Source organism: Pipistrellus kuhlii, unplaced genomic scaffold (genome assembly GCF_014108245.1).
Source record: "Pipistrellus kuhlii isolate mPipKuh1 unplaced genomic scaffold, mPipKuh1.p scaffold_m20_p_4, whole genome shotgun sequence".
NCBI lineage: Eukaryota > Metazoa > Chordata > Mammalia > Chiroptera > Vespertilionidae > Pipistrellus > Pipistrellus kuhlii.
Window position 1 is genome coordinate 47,721,614 of NW_023425540.1, and position 20,672 is coordinate 47,742,285.

General features: G+C 37.2%; 1 protein-coding gene across 20 annotated transcripts in view; it reads right to left on the bottom strand.

Moving 5' to 3' along the window:
• MCTP1 (multiple C2 and transmembrane domain containing 1) overlaps positions 1 to 20,672 on the bottom strand; it is a 422,741-nt gene that overhangs the window by 76,754 nt on the left and 325,315 nt on the right. For 16 of the 20 annotated variants that reach the window (XM_045571756.1, XM_045571743.1, XM_045571739.1 and 13 more), the window contains one exon: positions 11,706 to 11,825. The exons of the other annotated variants lie outside the window; for them this stretch is intronic. In XM_045571756.1, the coding sequence (XP_045427712.1) occupies positions 11,706 to 11,825 (120 nt within the window). The remainder of the gene's footprint in view (positions 1 to 11,705; positions 11,826 to 20,672) is intronic. 20 annotated transcript variants of the gene reach the window in all.

Here is a 20,672-nt window from a genome sequence, read left to right on the forward strand (position 1 = left end):
AAGAATGACTAATGACCATGGAAAACCATCTTCTCCAATAGTACTTACAAGGTAACAACTCTTCAAGAAAGGTAGTGACTTATATTGTGTTTTAACTCCATACTCACACTGGCTTGTCCTGTTTTATACAGGGTTGTGTGCCTAATTGCCATTTATTGAGCACTTACTATATGCTTGATACAGTATATTAACTGTCTCTAATCTTCCCAAGACCTCAACAAGGTAGGCATTATTAACCTTATAACTATTGAGAAAATTGAGGCTTAGGGGAATGTGTACATTCATACAGGTAACAGATAGAAGGTCTGGGATTAATCCCAGGTCTTTCTAATTTCAGTTTGAGTTCTTAACCTCTACCAACAGGAAATGTGTAGTGACAACACTCCTTTTAAAGATGTTTTGCTCTGCCCATGTGAATGTAACTCATTTAGAAAATTTGGTTAAGAATTTTTTTTTAATTTAAACTTGCTAACAAAATATTTTTAATTTAAAAATAAATGATATGATATAGTAAAGATTATTTTTTGAATGATGAAATAAGTTCAGTAACAAATGACAGAGATGCCTTTGAAGGCGTACTGAAGTTGGGTTACCTGTGAGTACTATTCTAGTTCTGTGGTAGAAAGGCTTTCAAGAGTTTAGTGTTGTATTTCATGCAACACTAAAATGATTAATAAATACAAATCTCTCAGGATTATTGGACACCCAATAATAGTTCTGATTTATAAACATTTTTTCACATGCAGATAAAGACATATCATTTGGCTTCCACTTTTGGTTTGTTGATGGAGGACTTGCAATTTCCTGTCGCTTTCCCAAACCAGGGTCAATAACTAGACACAAGCATGATAACAGACCATTTGCCAATAGTACCCACCACCCCGAGTGCTCAACACTAGTAATACAAACTAAGAAGGTACTTCTGCTAGCCCTATATCCTACCTTCCTCACCATAACGTTGCAAAGAGTTTTGGGTACCTACAAAGAGCAGTATGCAAAATCATTCAGAAAGAACAAATAGGACTAGAACTAGATAACACATCTATCCTGAGAACTGAGAACAATATTGTGGGTATCCTTTTTCTCCCTCCTTTTCATAGTCTCATTCCTTAATTATAGAATTCACAAGATTGTGGGAGCAGATTTTAGGAAGTATAACAGAAAAAATAGAAAAATTGGCTGACATATGGATAAATGCTTGTTTTGGACATTTAGAGAACCATTCTAGAATGGTGAATTCTTTGGATCAATGGGAGACTTTGAGGGGAGTTTAAGAAGTTGGTTTTCCAGTGAGTTCCTGAACTGCAGGGGTCAACTGGGGTTCAAGTAAGAGACAATCAGCCATTTATAGGGCAAGATCTTAAGGTTTCCTTCAAAGATGCCAAAGATAATTTATTGGGTAGAAAAGGAGCAGAAATCCTCTAAAAAAATAAAAATAAAAAAAATGAAAAGCATCTCTTTACCTTGTTATATTCTTTTCTGGGTCTTTGGAGAATCTGAGCAAAGTGGGAGAGATTCTGGAAGATTGTGGGGAACAAAAATATAAGATAAACTATAAGCGTCCTCTATGGCAGCTATCACTAACTTTAAATTCTAAAGCCCTAATAGATATAAAGCAAGAAGTTTACGTTCCTATGAGGAAAGTCCTTAGTAAATTGACTTTTAAAAATAGAAGTGTTTACCTTCACAGCTTTCTCTATGGGAACTGAATTGTCACGTACAGGTAACACTCATCTTCTACAATTCCACAATTTTATCTTTTCCATTTAAAGTTTAACTGCAGTTTGAGGATAGAGTAAAAGGACAACCAATAAACTGAAGAAGTATTAAAGGCAAACATGGAGTTAGTTACTGGGTGAAAGGGACAAACTGACGTGTGGAATAAGAGCTGTGGCTGCAGATAGCTAGACCCCCTTTCTTTATTTATGCACCACACGCACATATATCTGGGATGATCCGAATGTCTTTTGGCTGCACACTCTGCATGTTATATACAGCCCTCCATCACTGTGCCTATTCTATTCATGTACTCGATTTAGTGGTTTCCCTCACTACAACACAAACTATCATGGGCAAAACCAGGGCTAATCATCTTTGAACGACAACACAGTGCCATGTAATGTTCAATATACTTTTATTGAATGGAAAATAATTAGGCATAAGATTTAGACAATTTTTGATTTGGAAAGAAAGATGGGACTACTTATCACACAACTTTTGAGCTATTAGTATCCTACTATGTCTGAGACATATTGCTCTGTGCTGGGATTAGATACAGAAATGGAAGATATAATTAGGGTAACTCTGGGCTGGCAGGGAAGACCAGCAGTGATGATTAAAATATAGCAAGGGGAACATGGGAACTCAGAGGGGTGAGTTTGCTTAACCTGCTAGAGAGCGTGCTGGTGGGGTAGGCTGCTGGTACGGAGGGAAGTCAGGGACGGTTCTCCAGAGAAAATGGTAGAGATAACTGGTAATTACACAAGCACATATGAATAAAATATTAAAATCTTATTGGTGTCAAAAATATTCAAAATGTGGTTTTCCAGTAATTTGCGGGATATTTCATATATATGTGTTGCTGAATGTAAAAAGTAGGCATGCTACCAGTTCACTTAATATAATTCAATTTTTGACCAAAAAAAATATGTATGTCAAGCATGAAATAGACATTATATTTGTAAACACATTTTTAAAGAAGCATAAAAGGCACACAGAGTGTGCCATATCTCCCTTTTTCTAAGGCCGAAAGCCCTTCCTCCACCCCACCTCCTCCTCTATGGAAAGGTCTTAACCACCATGGCTAATAGAGGCCAACATCTGCTCATCGAAGCCAGGGTCCCTTAAAAGGTCTCAGTGCAGGCTGAGGAGATTCCCTAGGATAGTGGAGCCCCCACTGGCCACTGAACCTTTGTATTGGCTGGACCTCAATCCCTGTAATGTATGGCTCCAGCAGCAAGGACTCAAATCCCCCAGCCACTTGTCCAGCATGGTGCCACACACCATGCCAAGGCCTGGCCACTGTATTGTCTGTCCCCAGGGCCCACATGGCTCCCAGGACTGCTCAGAGCTGGTGCAGTACGTGCACTGCCACTAAGTCTAAGACCCAGGCTCTGCTGCCTTTCCCTGGGCCACCATGTGTGTCTCAATCAGTGCCAGTCCCATAATAATCACTGCCTTTCCAGAGGTTACTTCTTCGGCCTCAGTTTCCTTATCAATACAAAGAGAGGAGCATCCTTCCTTTCCTGCTTCCTACTGTGTAATGTGGAGCCTGTGCAATGGGTGCTCACCCGGGAACCAGTTAGAACTGGGTTCAGGTCCCACTATGCTGTGTGAGCCTTTGCAACTGACATAACCTATCTGAGTCTTGGTTTCATGCTCTCCCAAGCAGTGAATGGTTGATTTCAGGTGAACGAGATTACAAAAGAGCATGAGCACCCTCTGCTTCACTTCTGTAGTTTTCTCTCCCCTCCTATCTTTCTACTACTCCCACATTTTGCTCATTAAACATTCTGGAGTAAAAAAACAAAACACAAACGATTCTGCTGGAATACAGAGGAGATAAAGCTGAAGCTATGGTTTGGCTGGAACCTGTTCATAAGGAATCTTCTATGTCATGCTAGAAGGTGTTGTGGAAAGACCGAAGTTTAGCACATAGAGAGAGTCAGATTTTTATTTCAGAACTACCATCTTCCTATAAAGTATTGAGGTCAGAATACAGGAGCAAATAATTTGGAGTAAAGTTGCCAGAAAAAATACAGGAGCAATTTCAGATAACCAGTGACTATTATTGTAGTACACGTAAACATCTCCCATTGTTTATCTGAAATTCTTACTTAAATGGGCATTTGAATTTTTATTTGCTAAAAATAGGTTTATAGGCAACCCTACATTATGGACAAACTCAGAAGGTTTCAGAGGCTGGAATTTGAGGGGATTTTGTAAAGTAGAAGGCCTGGTCATTTACTGATAGGGAGGATGGTAGCATGGTGGTGGTGAGGAATGGATAAAATGTGGAAAGCCTGTTGGTCCATGTCCAGGAACATGAGGTGATGGTCATCAGTGTGTGGGGAGATCAATCTGTACAGTGAGCAGGTGGCATAGCTAAGCAGTTGGTGAACAGCTTTGAGTGGGGTTACAGGGGATGAACTTTTCTGCTGACATCTGATTGGCTGTTGGTTTTTACTTCTTTATGCTAGTGATTTTGTTGGAAAACTAAAGGTCTGATTCTTTTCATGTCCTCATTTTTTCCCCCCAAGCTGGTGACCTTCTGAAAAAATTGAGAAAATTGCTGTTGAAATAAGCAGGAAAAAGAAGAGAGTGATCATCCATTTTTAGATGTGTTTACAGGCTGTGTGACTCAGTGCTGCTTCTGTTGAGAGAGAGTATGTGTTCTCTTCTGGTACTGAGATGCAAACACAGGAGGCTGAGGCCTATGCCACTATGTGTGAATGACAAAGCCCTGATGAAGCACGGAGGGTCTGTCTGTACATCCAAAGTGCTTTACATAGGAGTCCACTCTTCTCAGCTCAGCTTTGGCTAGTTTATTTGGGTTTTGTTAGAAATGTTTCACTTATTCAATAACTCATTTATTCAAGTATTTTACCATGGATATAACACCCATTTATGACTAACACACTCCATAAAATGGGTAGAGAAAGAAACTACCTCAACATGAATTACAAACCTCAGGTAATACACTACTCAATTGTGAAAAACTAAAAACTGTTCCTTAAAGGTTAGGAACACAACAAGGATACCCACTCTCACCATTGTTATTCAACATAGTAATGGAAGTTTTAACTAGAGCAAGAAAAATACATAAAAGGTACCCAAATAGAAATGAAGAAGTGAAATAATCACAATTTGCAGATAACATAATTCTATATAGAAAACCCTAAAAATTCCACCACAGAATATTAGAAGCAATAAACAAATATAGTAAAGTTGCAGGATATAAAATGAACACACAAAAATATCTACGTATTCCTATATATTATCAATGAACTATTAGGAAAAAAATCAATTTGCAATTGCAACAAAAAGGATAAACTACCAGGAATAACATAACAAAGAAAGTGAAGGATCTATACACTGAAAACTATAAAACATTGTTAAAAGAAACTGAAAAAGATACAAATAATGGAAGATATTCCATGTCATGGAAGAATTAACACAGTTAAAATGGTCATATTACCTGCAACAACATACAGGATTTAATGCAATCCTCATCAAAATTCCAATGATATTTATTCAAAGAAATAAAACAAAAAATCCTTATATTTGTATGAGACTACAAAAAACACCCTGAATATCCATAGCAGTCCTGAGAAAAAAGAACAAAACCAGAGGTATCACACTCCCTGAATTCAAAGCTACAATAATGAAAACAGTATGGTACTGGCAGAAAAACTGGTAAACAGACCAATGGAATAGAATTGAAAGTCCAGAAATAAACCTATACATACATGGGCAACTAATCTTCAACAAAGGAACCAAAATTATACAACAGAGAAAGAAAATCCTTTTTAATAAATGGCATTCGAAAAATTGGAAAGCCATATACAAAAAATAAAAAAAAATATTGAAACTACACTGCTATCTAACTCTGTATACAAAAATGAACTCAAAATAGATTAAGGACTTGTCGAAACCGGTTTGGCTCAGTGGTAGAGCGTCGGTCTGTGGACTAAAAAGTTCCAGGTTCGATTCCGGTCAAGGGCATGTACATCGGTTGCGGGCACATCCCCGGTAGGGGGTGTGCAAGAGGCAGCTGGTCAATGTTTCTCTTCCATCGACGTTTCTAGCTCTCTATCTCTCTCCCTTCCTCTCTGTAAGAAATCAATAAAATATATATTTTTAAAAATAGATTAAGGACTTGAAATAAGACATGAAAACAAATACATAGCAGAAAAAGGCATTAAATTTATGGACCTTGTTCTCAGAGCGATTTTTGTGAACACGATCCCAAATGCAAAGGAATTAAAACAAAAAATGAATGACTATGACCACAACAAACTGTGCTTTTGCACAGCAAAATAAACCATTAACAAAATAAAAAGATGATCAACCTAGTTAGAGAAGATATTTACAAACAAAACCTCCAATAAAAGGCTAATATCCAAAATATACAAAGAACTCATACTACTCAACAACAACAACAAAAAACAATCTAATTAAAAAGTGGATGGAGGACCTGAACAGATACTTTGCCTAAGACATACAGATACATGGCTGCAGGGGAAATGCAAATCAATACCTCAATAATATACCATCTTACATCTATTAAAATGGTCACTGTCGATAGGATGGAAATAACAAATGCTGGAGGGACTGTTGAGAAAAGGGAAACCCTATACATGGCCAGTGGGAATATAAATTGGTACAGCTTCTATGGAAAACAGTATGGAGGTTCCTCAAAATTTAAGAATACAGTAGGCACATGGCTGAGCAACCCCTCTTTTGGGTGTCTACTAGAAAAATTTGAAAATACTTGTTGTAAAGATATATGTACCTTATGTTCATTGCAGCGTTATTTACAATAGCCAAGACATGGCAACAGCTTAAGTATCCTTTAGTGGATGACTGAGTAAAATGTGGTGCATATATACAATGAAATACTAATTAGTCATAAAAAAGACAAAATATTGCCATTTGCCACAACATGGATGCATCTTGAGAGTATCATGTTAAGTGAAATAGGACAAGAAAAATATTATTACACTCATACGTAGGATATAAAACAGAAAGCAACAAACAAATACAACCCTTAAAGATACATACAACAGTATGGTGGTTACTGGAAGGGAAGGGGAGATTGATAAGGCAAAGGGGTTTAAATATATGGTGGTGGAAGAGGATTAGAGTCTTTGCTGGTGAGCCTAGCAAAGATGAGCAATATACAGATGTTGGATTAGAATTGTACACCTGAAACTTACAAAATAGTATTAACCAATGTTACCCTAATATACTTAAATTAATATATTTAAATATAAAAAAGAAAAAAATTCACTTCTTAGAAGTTGTATGCATTTCTAGAGATCAGTGCTCTGGGCCTGATTGGAACGGATCCAACAAAAAATAATACTCAAGCAGAGAAAAGCAGCACCATGGTCTTTGCCATGTGAGGGCGCTAGCAAACCCTTCAGTATTTACTAAGTACTTCAGCAAAGCAGACTTTGGCTCAGTTTGTGTCACAGTCAGATCCTGAGTCAGAAATCATTTCATTGATCTGCCCTACTCTTCAGTTTTAATGTCTTCATTGATTAGGCAACTCAGATTATGTGGGAGGAATATCATAATAGTTAAAAATGAATGTTTCTTTGAAGTGTAATTTAAAAGTGCTATTAAAAAATGTTTGTACGTCAGAGATATTCAAAGACTTTCTTTACTCATATGAAGATTCAGCTTTAATTACTCCTCCCATGATCAGTGGGAGGGATGGAAGGTAGGCCTCCAGGCCATGAATGTTTTCGAAGTTATTGGGGTCACCTGGGATCAAACAGATAATCAGCACTCGCTCTTGAGAGGTCACTGGGTACCTCATAAAAAGGAATTCCAAGAAACCCGGGGATTCCATGTAAGGGTCTGGACACTTAGAAAGTGATCCCTTGGGAAAGTCAGGCCCAAGCATGTGCCATGGAAATAGCCAGGCTTTCAGAACATGACATTGCTGGATTCATATTCCACTTACTCTGTGGAGTTCATTCTTCATTGTCTTTGATTTCTTCATTTGTAAAATGAAGATAAAAACACTTAGAATCATTTACTTTATCCACTTCTTGTAATGAATAAAAAGACATGATGTCTCATAGTGTGGTTATTGCAGGGTGGGTGGTAGATGCAGGTGGAAGGGGGCATAGAAGGGATAAATGGTGATGAATAAAATAAAAAATACATTTAAAAATAAAATTTAAAGACAAACAGAAATAGAGAGATGTCTCTAAAAAGCTTAGTAGAAAACCTGATACATAAAAGTTGCTTTACAAATATCTGCCCCGTTTCGCTGTATAGAAGGTAAGAAGGATATGGGGTGGTGGAGTGAGGAAAATAAAGGTTTTCCTTCAATCTGTCTGCTTAGAGGTAGAATAAGTGATTTTCTTTAACTCAAGTGAGAAACCTGCTCTAAAGGTGCCCAGGGAGACAGGATGTACCAAACCACAGCCCCAAGAGGAGATGTGACTGACTGGTGGTAAGGAGTACAGTACACACGTCACACAGACTGACAGGTTCTAATACCCGCTCTCTCACTTTCTGTGTGCCTTTGGCTAAGCTATTTAACCTCTCTGCTCTGCTCCCCTGGATGTAAAGCAGTGATAATGATACCCATCTCGTAGGGGGTGCAATACACCCCTCTCTGATTGGCTAACCCATTTCATTCATTCCCGGACACTGGATTCTCCTCTCTCAAGGGAGGGCTCTTTTCAACTTCTTACATATGAAATATTTTCTTTTCTCTCTTTGCTATACAAACCAGAAGGTCATTTTGATTTATATATTTTTCCAATTTTCACCCTAATTGAATTTTTTTAGCTGAATGTACAGACAATTTTGTTTTTCATGACAGAAAATTCATTTATAATTCATTTATATTCTCGTTCTCTCTACCGCCTCCTCCCTCCACCTCCCCAATAGAAAGTTGCATAGTTTGGAACCAGCCAACACTATGACTAATACACTTCAGATATTCCCTAAAAATCTCACACAAGGTGAAAAATGTCTGCATTGTTTTGGAATACCAATAAGGACTTAGGGCAAAATACTCTTCTACCAGGGCTATGCATTGTGCTATAGGTTCTTTTAAGCACAGCATGGCAACCCTACAAACGCTTTTCCTTAATTTACATATGTATGAATATGTATGAATATGTACATGAATGTGTGTGTGTGTTTATGTGTGTATGCATATGTGTATGTGCACATATATGTGTGTGTATAAAATCTGCAACCAGCAAAGTATAATCCAGGTTTCTTTTCAAAAGGAGCAACCAGCTCAAATGCACAGCTGGGTATGGCAGAAACACATAATTAGACAAATTGGATTTAAGAGTTACATAAGGTCTCAACTGAGCCGGTGAATGAGAAGCTGAATGAAACGCTGTGATTGCTGCTCTGGTGCCTTGAAAGAACAGAATATGTGGAAATGTGTGTTTGGGGCAAATAAAAGGCAATTACTGGGAGTTATGGGGTGTAGTTGGCATTCCATGAAAGTTAGACTATTCAGTGTTTTGCAGTGGGCTGTGCTGGGTGGGAATAAAATGTTGTCCATGGCTTAAAGGGGGAGTCTGTTAGAAATGTGCCTAAAAGGAGAGATTTGACAAATACTATTTTGGAGTTATATTTTTTTGGGGGGAGAAAGGCAGTAGAAAATTTTACATAATATATAAAGTCTCAGTAGCTTTATAAAAATTCTTAGGGAATTTTTAGTACAAGAGGATACATTATATGTTATTATTTCCCCTTTAGAAGTGAACCTTTTTCAGCTTGAGCAGGTATATTCAAGAGAAGATAACAAGAAAAGTCTATAGTTTCTGAAATTTTCACTAAGAATACCTAAAGTAAACTAATGACTACATATTGAAGATAAGCCCTCTTATAGGATTAGGAAACTGAAACTCAATTGCCACATTTTCCTATTTGCAAATAATCTTATTTGCAAACTTGTCTCAAGGCAACTGAATGAAAAGTAGATATTCTTCTCCCTCAACAATCTCCCAGAAATAAATGGGACAAGAAAGCAATTGTCTGAGACAGTCCTATTTTCTTAAAGAAAACATTCCGTATTAATTGACAAAAGTACCTGAGTCCTCAATGTTTATGGCATTCAGAGCTTGTCTCTCAGTATGCAATTTTAAAAATATATCCATAAAATCCTTGCCAATAACAACAACTTCTTGTCTGTTGATGCTATCTACCCATTAAAATCTCTATTAGCAGCCTCACACTTAGTTTGTTAAACCTTATAAAAAATGTTTGAGCATCTCTAATTTGCAAAACACGTGCTAGAGACAGTGGCAAGTACAAAGATGAACAGACTGTCCTCCCTGACATTTATAATCTAGCGAGAGATACAGACAATGGTGTTGTTGGACTTGGTCATGCACTTGATGGTTGTGCATCAGGATTTTTCATTTATTTTGATAAAGAAAATTATTTTAAAGAGTACATTTTGCTTCTGTTATCACTTGAAATGTGTTTTGCTTGTGTTACAATTTATAGTATGCTTTGCTGGTGTTATTTAAAATGAAAATTCTTTTATGTCACAAGTATCTCTTTGCAACCGTTATGCTGCTATTATAATAACATTAGAGGCTCAGTGCACAAATTTGTGCATAGATAGGTTCCCTTGGCCTGGTCAGCAATCAAGCAGACTAGGGCCAACTGGTAGCAGGGAGGGACTGCAGGAGATTGGCTGTGGGAATGCACTGTCCACCAGGGGGCAGCTCCTGCATTAACTGTCAGCCCCTGGTGGTCAGTGCATGTCATAGCTACTGGCTGGTCATCTGTTCATAAAGGTCATTTAGGCTTTTAGATACCGTGTTTCCCCGAAAATAAGACATCCTCCGAAAATAAGACCTAGTGCATGGAAAGAAGACATCCCCTGAAAATAAGGCCTAGTGCAACTTTGGGAGAAAAAATTAATATAAGACACTGTCTTATTTTGGGGGAAACAGGGTAGATAGATATCACATAATGCTATTAAGCTGATGATCAAATAAGTATTTCTGCATTATTATAGACACAGTAGTTGGCAAAAAGTCCTGATTATAAATCAAATGGTGACCCTTAATGGCAACTAAATATATATGTAAACTGGTGAGGACATATAACTACCAAGTTTTCTCATGTTTTACAAAACTGTAAATTCTTATCAATAGTTGTCTATGGAGTTATTAAATTACAAATGTCCTATTTGGAGAAGTAACACACCCCTTGCCCCTTTATTTACATATGAGAAAGCTTTTTGAAGTTGTATGATTGCTAAGGGTATAGCGACTGAGATAAGAAGGTTGGCAGAAGAACAAATGTAATCATGTGGCTAGCTTCTGCTTCTCAGCTACAACTCTTTTCCAGAATGAGACAGTGGCCTCACACATCCTAAAAACTTTAAAAAATGCCAGAGAGGGAAAGAGTTCAGTGAAAGTTAAGTGAAAATTCTTTATCTTTGAGCAGGTATCCCGATACACCTGACACAGAGAAGTATGTTTTCTATAGTTCTGTGAATGTATATTGAATTTAGGTGCTTTACGTATTTTTCCAGGCCAACAACCATCGTCAATCCTATCTTTGTTTCAATGACAGACAACAGAGAAATGCCTTAAATTAAATACATTTCATTTGGTCTGTTCACTACTAATTTTGTGATATTATGTCTTAATTCAAAATTAATTAAGACAAAAAAACAACAACAAAGAGAATGAAAGAAATAATCATTTGGAAGAACCCAATCATAGTTAAAAATCATAGCTCATCCTTTGGTGTGCTCCTGACTTTTGTTCCTACCCGGATGAGTAATGTTGAAATAGTGAATACTTTCTACTGTGTTAGAACCAAAGAGTTGTTAGTTCTGAACTGATAAAAACTTTTCTCCAAACCTGAGTATTTATGGACAGAATTTCTGGTTTGTAAAACCAAACTCAGTGTTAATCTTATTCCTAGTCTCTCTGACAAGAACAAAACCACAAATTAAGAAAATAGAGACTTACTGTATCACGTTGCCTGTTCTCTTTCCCTGATATTATCAAGAAGTAGTTCCATGTCAATAGTAACAACAACACCAGCGGTATCATGTAGAGCTCAAAGTTCCACACAACAAAGAGGAAAAGCTGGAGGAGAGAGAAGAGAGAAAAAAAGATGAGACAGCTCCAAATTTCATTAAATGGACTCTTATCAATACTCCATTTAAAAAAAAAACAAAAAGCAATCTCAAACAAAATGTTTCAGAACGGAAAGATTTATCTTAAAAACAAAGCCTTAAAACTTGGTAGGCATATTTCTAAAGCACAGGTGACCTCTGGAAAGCCACAGGTAAGAGTTTCACTTTGTTTCATTTCTATGAAGAAAAAACAGATATCATTACATTGTCCATGAGGCAATTTTAATTTTTCTCCTTCAGTGAAATTATTGTTAGGTAGAACAAAATTAAGGAAAAAAAATGAGCAAAATGAGTCTTACTGCATTGTCAGAAATAGCTGGTCTAGCTGCCTTAATAATAAAGAAAGAATTTCTATTTAATATCAGGAACTTTTTTTTAAAAAAAATCTCACTTGGATAATACAATGTCACAAGCATAATAGACAGATGAAAATACCAAGTCTATACAAGAGAGCCTCAAAGATTTCACATTATGAATAAAAGCACCTCTACCAACAAGTATAAAAAAGGGTTGGCTTACCATTCAGCATTACCATAGAAATCAAAAAGCTCTTTGAAAAAAAGAATACTTTTGCCAAAGAAACTTTTAAAATATCTATTTCTATTATATTTTAAAACTACCTACTTCTTTAAATATATAAATGATTTTTTTTTAATTATGAGACCTTAGATTAAGAACTCACCTAGGTGGGCAGAAGGAGCCATTCTAAGAATATTTGCATTGCAAATAAAGTGCTACTCTCCTACATCCCCACCAGGTTCTTACAATGGGGGACAGATCAGTGACATTTTCTGGGTCTGCTGCAGCTGCGGCTAAATTAGTCATGTTAAGTCAGATGGTAGTTGAGAGCTAGATTCTACTCCTGATAACTAGCTTTATACCTTTTGGTGCCATGTAGATTTCACCTTTAGTTTCTTCCTCTGTAAAATGGGGATGACAAGAGTATCTACCGGAGAGGTCGTCAAAATTAAGGAGCTGAAACATTTTGAGGATTTTACACATTGCTTAGCATCCAGTAAGTGCTCAAAACTCATCATTGTGTAATGAGATCAATACCTTACAAAACTCAGAAAGTTAATTATTGACTAAGATCCCTAGGTAATGCATATTTTAATAGTGAAAACTAGAAAGTCATCTGCCTGCTAGGATATAGCTGTACCATAGCAGAACTGAGAACTTGAGCCAGATGGTAACACAGACATCTTGCATTTGATAGATCTGAAGGGGGAGGAACTTTACTCTGAGAACACTAGTGTCGGGAATAACAGCATAGGCCACTTGCAGTTTTCTTAATAAACCTCAGCCAAGTCCACAGTCTATTCGAATGGCAGAGAAAATGAGCCTATGTGGAGATGTGGAGGGGCAGACCCCTAAAGGTCAGAAGACAGGTTCCGAGCCTTAGAAAGCCATTCAACCTCATTGTTTTCATTTTTAAACAGAAGTCTATAGATCTAGCCACCTCTAACATACCTTCTTCAATGTTTAAAGTGACTTTATGATATTACTGTATCATCAGGGTTTTTCAAATGTGACATTAAATTTTGAAAATTATATATTTTACTGAATTATTTGATATTCATGAGCCAGATAGACACCAAAAGCATAAGTAATGGTTTAGTAGCCCAAGAAATAAGTTTTGGACAGAATTACATGGTAACTATAGATTCAAGTTCCTGAATAATAATAAAAAAAAATCTCAAATATATCAGTATATCAAACATGAGCCATATCTTTGCTTTCACCAGAAAAGTAAAAAGATTTCCAGAGAAAGAAATATTTCCCTTTAATTTCTGAAATTGATACAATATTTATAAAGATGTTCCTAATATAAAAAACCCAGGGCCCGTCACAACCTAAACGACCAGGTGGATGACTGAATAGCAGGCTCCATTGATCAGGGGATGGCTTAAGGAGGAACTGGGGTTCCTCAGGTTCTGATGAATCCATGGCAGCAGTGACTGGTGAGTGGGCAGGCAGAAGGCAGACCACTTGGTCCCTCCTCCTGGACCTCAGACTTCAATCAATGCCAATGTCAAGATATTGCTGAGTGACTGTCTGGTGTGTGATAGTTGTGTGACCACAGAGGGAGTTCAAGTTTCTCAACAGAACACCAAGGACATCTTCAGTGTTCTGAACCTTAATAACAAATGTGATAACTCACAGCACAAGGTGCTGGCAGTGTCCATGTGTCTTCAGTCTCTGCCTTATTTGGCTGCTAAATTCAGCCTCAGTGTCACTGATGCATCCAGAGGTTCTGCGGCTTCCCCAAAAGCCTTGGGGCGCCCTCTCTCTGACATGAACATAGCCGCAGACTTTAGCATCCTGGAGAGTCAGAAGGGATTTGTGTGTTGGTACTGCCAACACTGGGAGGAAGAGCCCTGGCTACCCACGCTGACTTCTGCCTACCCCGGCTGGGCTGGGTCTAATATGCAGAGCACATGCTGGGTCACCCCATCACCTCTGCATGGCCAAGTCTCCCCAGCATATTATGGGCTCTCTGGAGAAGATTAGCATGCTCTGCCCTCACATGCTGCTTGCCCTAAATGAGAAGGCAGAGAGCAGCTGGCCCACAGACAACTACATAGAAAGATAGGGCTCATGGCTGATGAACACTGTGGTGGTGGCAGGAGCCTCTCCTGCCTCCAGGGCAGCACTAAGGAGCAGCGAGTCGAGTGGTAAGGTACAGCAAGCAGGCAGGCAGTAAGGAGCAAGGGATCCTGGACTGCAAGAGGGATTTCCAACTGTTGGCTTACTCTGGTAAGGAACAAGTAGGCAGATGGACATCCCCTGAGGGGTCCTCGACTGTGAGAGGGTGCAGGCCAGGCTGAGGGAGCCCCCCTCCAGTGCACAAATTTCATGCACTGGGCCTCTAGTATAATTATACTTGATGACTACAATTCTATTAAAGTGTATTTTTAAAGAAATATTTATTCAGGTAATGAATTAAGGTAAATTTTGCAGTCATCAACACATGTAAAGAGAAATTATTGATGGTTAGAATTCCTACTAATTCTTTATACATTTATCTATAATTCTTAGGTAATCACTAGAAGATAAACTCTTATGGGTAGGGATTAATACATTTTCATTTCAGTTCTATCCCCAGAGCCTAGAACAGCAGTGCTTAAGGCACAATGGGTGCTCAATAAATATGTTTGCTGAATTAATGACTAAATGGATCCTGGGTTTCCAAGTCTTCTTAATTATTTGCAATAGTAAATGTGCTGTAGAGTCACTGTATAAAATCAAGTGACTTCAAGAAAATATGTAAAGAATTACAACCTGGAATGCCACTAACAAATTTCTCTCTGAGGCACATAAAGATTCTCCTATCCTTTTAATGCAGTCAGAAACTGTCTTGTGTATTACAGTCTGACCACAGTCTTTCCTACATGGTTGTTTTTTCTGGGGACATTCACTTGACTCAGTGTGTTTTGGCCTCATATGATTCCATTGTTAAGTATTGCCAATTCTAATAGTTTTTAACCTGAAAATATATATATATATCCACTTGTAATATCTACTCATTCGTGTTAGAGACTCGTTGTTGCTCAGAATAAACTTCCTTGTATTGGTGTTAGATGTAGGCTAGATGTGCATAGGATAATTTTCTATATGATAATCCTATAAGAAACCAAACGATTTGTCATGTTATTTTCTTCTCCAGGTTCAACTAGTTGCTTCAACTACCAGTTACAAGTGTAGTTTCTGACATTCCACATGGCAGATGTCTTCTCATCACTTCCAAATCAATACATCAGTAGCTTTCTTAAAATATAGCACTCAGAACAGACACACTTCTCATGAAAACCTGTGGTTATTGATATGCCCTCACAACATGAGCACCAGAACCCTAAGACAGAGCCAAAGGAAGAAACAGCTTTAGTTTTATGGAACTGGCAGTGCAAAAATAGTTTCTTTTCCTATTGTGTGTTTTTTAAGAATCCACTGTTTAGCAGGGAGCCCGTAATGTTGAAAATATCCTTTTTAAAAACAAGCTTATACTCTGAAAACTATGATACATAAAGGAAATGAAGTTAAGATACAATCAAATGGAAGAATAAACCTAGCTAATGGATTGGAAAGATTAATATTGTTAAAAATGTCCTTATTATCTGAATATACAGATTCAGCAACACTTATTAAAACACTAATAGTATTCTTCTCAGAATTAGAATTAATCCTATAATGTAGATGGAACTATAAAAGACCCCAAATAGCCAAAGAAATCTTGAGAAAGAACAGAATGGGAGATATCATTCAACCTGATATCAACTATACTTCAAAACTATAATAACTATTATAGTATGGTATTGACAAAAAACAAATACACAGACCAAGGGAATAGAACCCAGAAATAAATCCTCGCTTACATAGTCAATTAATTTATGACAAAGGATACAAGGATACACAATGAGATAAAGATGATAGTCTTTTCACTAAGTGGTGATAGGAAAACTAGACACATAATTGAAAAAAAAAAGAAGAAACTTGATCATTTCTTTCATGATATACAAAAATAAATTCTATATGGATTAAAGATTTAAATGTTAAACCTAAAATGATAGAAGAAAACCTAGGCAGCAAACTCTGACATTAGCAACATCTTTCTGGATATCTCTCCTCAAGCAAGGAAAACAAAAGAAAAAACAAATGAGACTAAATCAAACTAAAAGTTTTCCACAGTGAAGGGAACCATTAAAATGAAAAGACAACCTACTGAATGGGAGAAGACTATACATTAGTGCAGCCATTTTGTAATACAGATTACATATAATATCACCCCCCCCCCCCATCTATTATGTAATTGAGATTCCTAAAAAGAAAACAAAAATAGAGCTGCCTTATGACCCAACAAGTCTACTTCTGGGTATACATATAAAGAAAACAGAACACTAATTTGCAAAGATGCATGCACCCCACCCCCACCCCATGTTCATTGCAGCATTAATAGTAATAGCCAAGATATGGCAGCAACCTGGATGTCCATCAGTTGATGAATGGACAAAGAATATGTGGCATACATATACAGAAGAATAATATTCAGCAATAAAAAGAATGAAATCTAGTAATTGGCAACAACATGGGTCGATCTAGAGGGTATTATGCTAAATAAAATAAAGTCAGACAAAGACAAATACAGCATGATCTCTCATGTGGAGTCTGAAAAACAAAATAAATGAATACACAAAATAGAAGTAGACCCATAAACATAGAAAACAAGCTGATAGTTGAGTCAGAAGAGGTGACAGTGGGACAGGAACAAAAACATAATACATATGTACATACACACATGGTATTAGAATAAGTTCTAAATACAAAGACATTTTTCTTTCTGAATATCCAGCTGCAGACTTCAAAAGTTCATATGTTAAAAATAAAATGAATTGCTGAGATCGGTTTGGCTCAGTGGATAGACGCGTCGGCTTGGAGACTGAAGGGTCCTGGGTTCGATTCTGGTCAAGGGCATGTACCTTGGTTGCGGGCACATCCCCAGTGGGGGGTGTGCAAGAGGCAGCTGATCGATGACTCTCTCTCATCGATGTTTCTAACTCTCTATCTCTCTCCCTTCCTCTCTGTACAAAATCAATAAAATTGATAATTTATAAAAAAAATAAAATAAAATGAATTTATTCAACACTTATTATGTAGTACGTAATACTGGGTGTTCAAATTAAGAAATTATATGTTCTCTAGACTCAGATTGCTAAGAATCACCAAGAAAAAGAGCAATCATTCACTATAGTATTAGTGATGTTTATCATACTTATTAGTGGCTGGGTGGGTGATCTCCTAATAAAGAGCTTTCAGAGAAAGAAGATCTTTGCTTAGTTAATTTTCTCCACACAGAGCTTCTCTTCTTGGGCCCCACCTGCACTAATATTGATCCTCTTTTCTTTCTTACAAAAAGCCAAGATAACTCTTAGGGCCACAAGAGAAAGAAGGCAGCTCAGAGAAAATGCAGGATGTCCTTGATTATACTTTTTCATAGATTTGGGTGGGTGGGTGGGTGGGGGGATATAATGGGCTAAAAAAATCAAAGAATTAAAACACAATCACTGACATCCATAGACCATAATAAAAACCATAAAATGCCTAGCATTTATCCTGACTCAATACTTTCAGGACGCCTTTTTGCCTGCATGGGACATGGAAAGAGAGCTTGAGGATTCTAAATTTTCTCATTGTTAAGTTAGGTAATAAGGACTCTTGCTCATTTGTACAGTACTTAATTTCCCTTGACTCCACCACCATGGCATTCATTCTTTTTCCCCCTCTGTTATTCTCCCCACTTTTCCTCTCCTCCCCCCCCCACCCATGCTTTTAAGTAAACAGAGCACTACCTACATTTTACTGTAATGGAACTCATGCCCCCATTCCAAATGAAACACCTAGATCTTCATTAGTTATCCTTGTTCAGTAGAGACTAAAACTATTTCAAAAATTTGGTGGTTTTCTTTTTGAAATCACGAGGTAGATGTTACAATATACAATTAGAAGTCTATAGCATAAAATCTTCATGATGTATTAGTCAAATGGTAATAAGTACACATAACTTCCTTCATTAGAAAATGGATACTGAGAGTTTTACTCATTATCCTGGATGTTAGAAGCTCTCTGTCAATCTGCCTTGGACCTCCAGCCCTGACCATGGAATCCCTCAAGAGCTGCTGCAGAATGGGGTAGTGGAAGGAGTATAGATGTCTACATCAGGCCCATGTTTGCATCCAAGCTCTCTAGTCACTAGCTCGGTGGCCTTGGGCAAGTCACAAGATTTCTCTTAGTTTATCATTTGAAAATGGAAATTATAATATTGACTTTGAAGATTTGAGATGGAATTAGCCTCGTGCCTGTCACCTAGAAGATGTTCAATGAGCAGCAGGTGTTATTATAAACAGGAATATATTGGCTCACACTACATATTATACTTCTGGCCCTCTTTGCAACTCATCACTTTTGTTATATCTCCCTAGAATCTATAGATAATGGTTGTTTCAATTATAAGAGCTAAGGTAAAAAATCCATGCCAACTACAGCAGGAAAAGATGATGTGATGAGTGCCATTTTCAGTATTTTTATATTTATATAAAAATTTGTTTATGTCTTCCTGTATACATGCCTTTTGTAATGCTCTCCCCTAACAATACTGGGACTGGGCACATGGCTTGTTTGGGCCAAGGGAAAATTAGCAGATATGAACACAGAGACTTAAAAGCACTTTCTCAATAGGCCTTGCCCTCTGCACTCTTAGAACCTTGAGCCACCATGTCAATAGGCCCAGGCTAGCCTGGTGCACGACAAAAGCCATGTAGCACAGCTGCCTAATGTCCCCAGATGAGAGGCAGACAGCATCCAGAAGTAAATCTGCCTAACTGGCCAGAAGCTGACTAGAGATTCAGGAGTGAGTCCTGCTGAGAACAGAAGAAACACCAGCAGAGCTTGGTCCAAATTGCTGACCCAAAGAATCATCCCAACATAAATGGTAGTCACTTTAAAATACTAATTTGGAGCGTTTTTGTTTTATAAAGCAAAAGCTAATTGATGCATGTTCTTTCTCTAAGCAGACAATGTGGTATGGACCAGAAGCCTGTCAGTTATCCTCCTTTATTTTAGTCTATTACCTATAAAATGGAGATATAATACCTGCTTATTTCACAAGTCGGCTGTAGGAAAGAGGTGATGTAATATATGTGAAAATATTTTAACTCAAAGTACTATATAAATGCAAATATTATCAACTTAATGTTTTCCATATTTAAAATTATTTCTGAAAAAAAACACACAGAGATTTTATGAACTAATAATGCAAGATAAATCAGTATAATAAATGTTCTTTGAGCCGTTAAAGAGGATGGTGGTGTTCCTTAGAGGAATGTGTGTGGTGGGGGGAGGAAGGAGTTTGTTGGAAGGAAGTCTTAAGTGTTAAACACAGGGGTTGCAGTTAAAATTTTTACTGATAAAAAACCCAGATCTTTACAGAAATTCATTATTACTAATAAATGGCATTAGCATGCAGTGTGGATTTTGCAAACTCTGAAGTTGAAACAATTAAGTTATTAAATGTTAACCATTTTTAACAACCGCTTGCCCCTAGATTTAGAAGAATCTTGTTCCGAACTAGTGGTTTTATAAATGTCAATTCTTGTCTATCATTTTTTTTCACTTTAAATCTACATACCTTTTATCTAAATTAATGTTATCTTGCCAATGCTATTAGCATCAATGTCACAAAATGCAATTTTTCATTATCTATTTGGGCCAGGCTTTATGATCAATCTATATTTAAATCATAATGACTCAGAAAGGCTTTTTGGAAAACTTATAATGTACCAAAAGGTAAATAACATAATTTTTCCTGTCAAGTATCGTATATCACATTGCACAGAATGAACTGTAGGCAAAAAGTCCTGAGAGGAAGGCTGGGAAGGCATGCCATCTTTATTGTACAAATGAGGAAGCCGACCCTCTGCTGAGTGGCAGACCCAGGTCTTCTGATTCCCAATCCAGTGTGCTCTTCCCACAATGCTCTACTGCTTCTAAGGAGAAGGATTTGACAGCAAATGTCGATGTCCTGGAGGTATCAATTATTTAGAAGCTGATTATTCAACTTGTAGACTTCTGCCCCTCTATTCCTTTTCCTTCATCTTGCTTTGGGATAACTACTTTTTCATTAGTAGAAAGAAATGGAATATCACTTCCTGTGTAAAATTTGTTTGGTAAGGAAAAGAGGTAAAAAAAAAAAAAAAAACCAAACAAACTAATGGTCAAAATAAGGTTTGTAAAGTCAATTTCAATC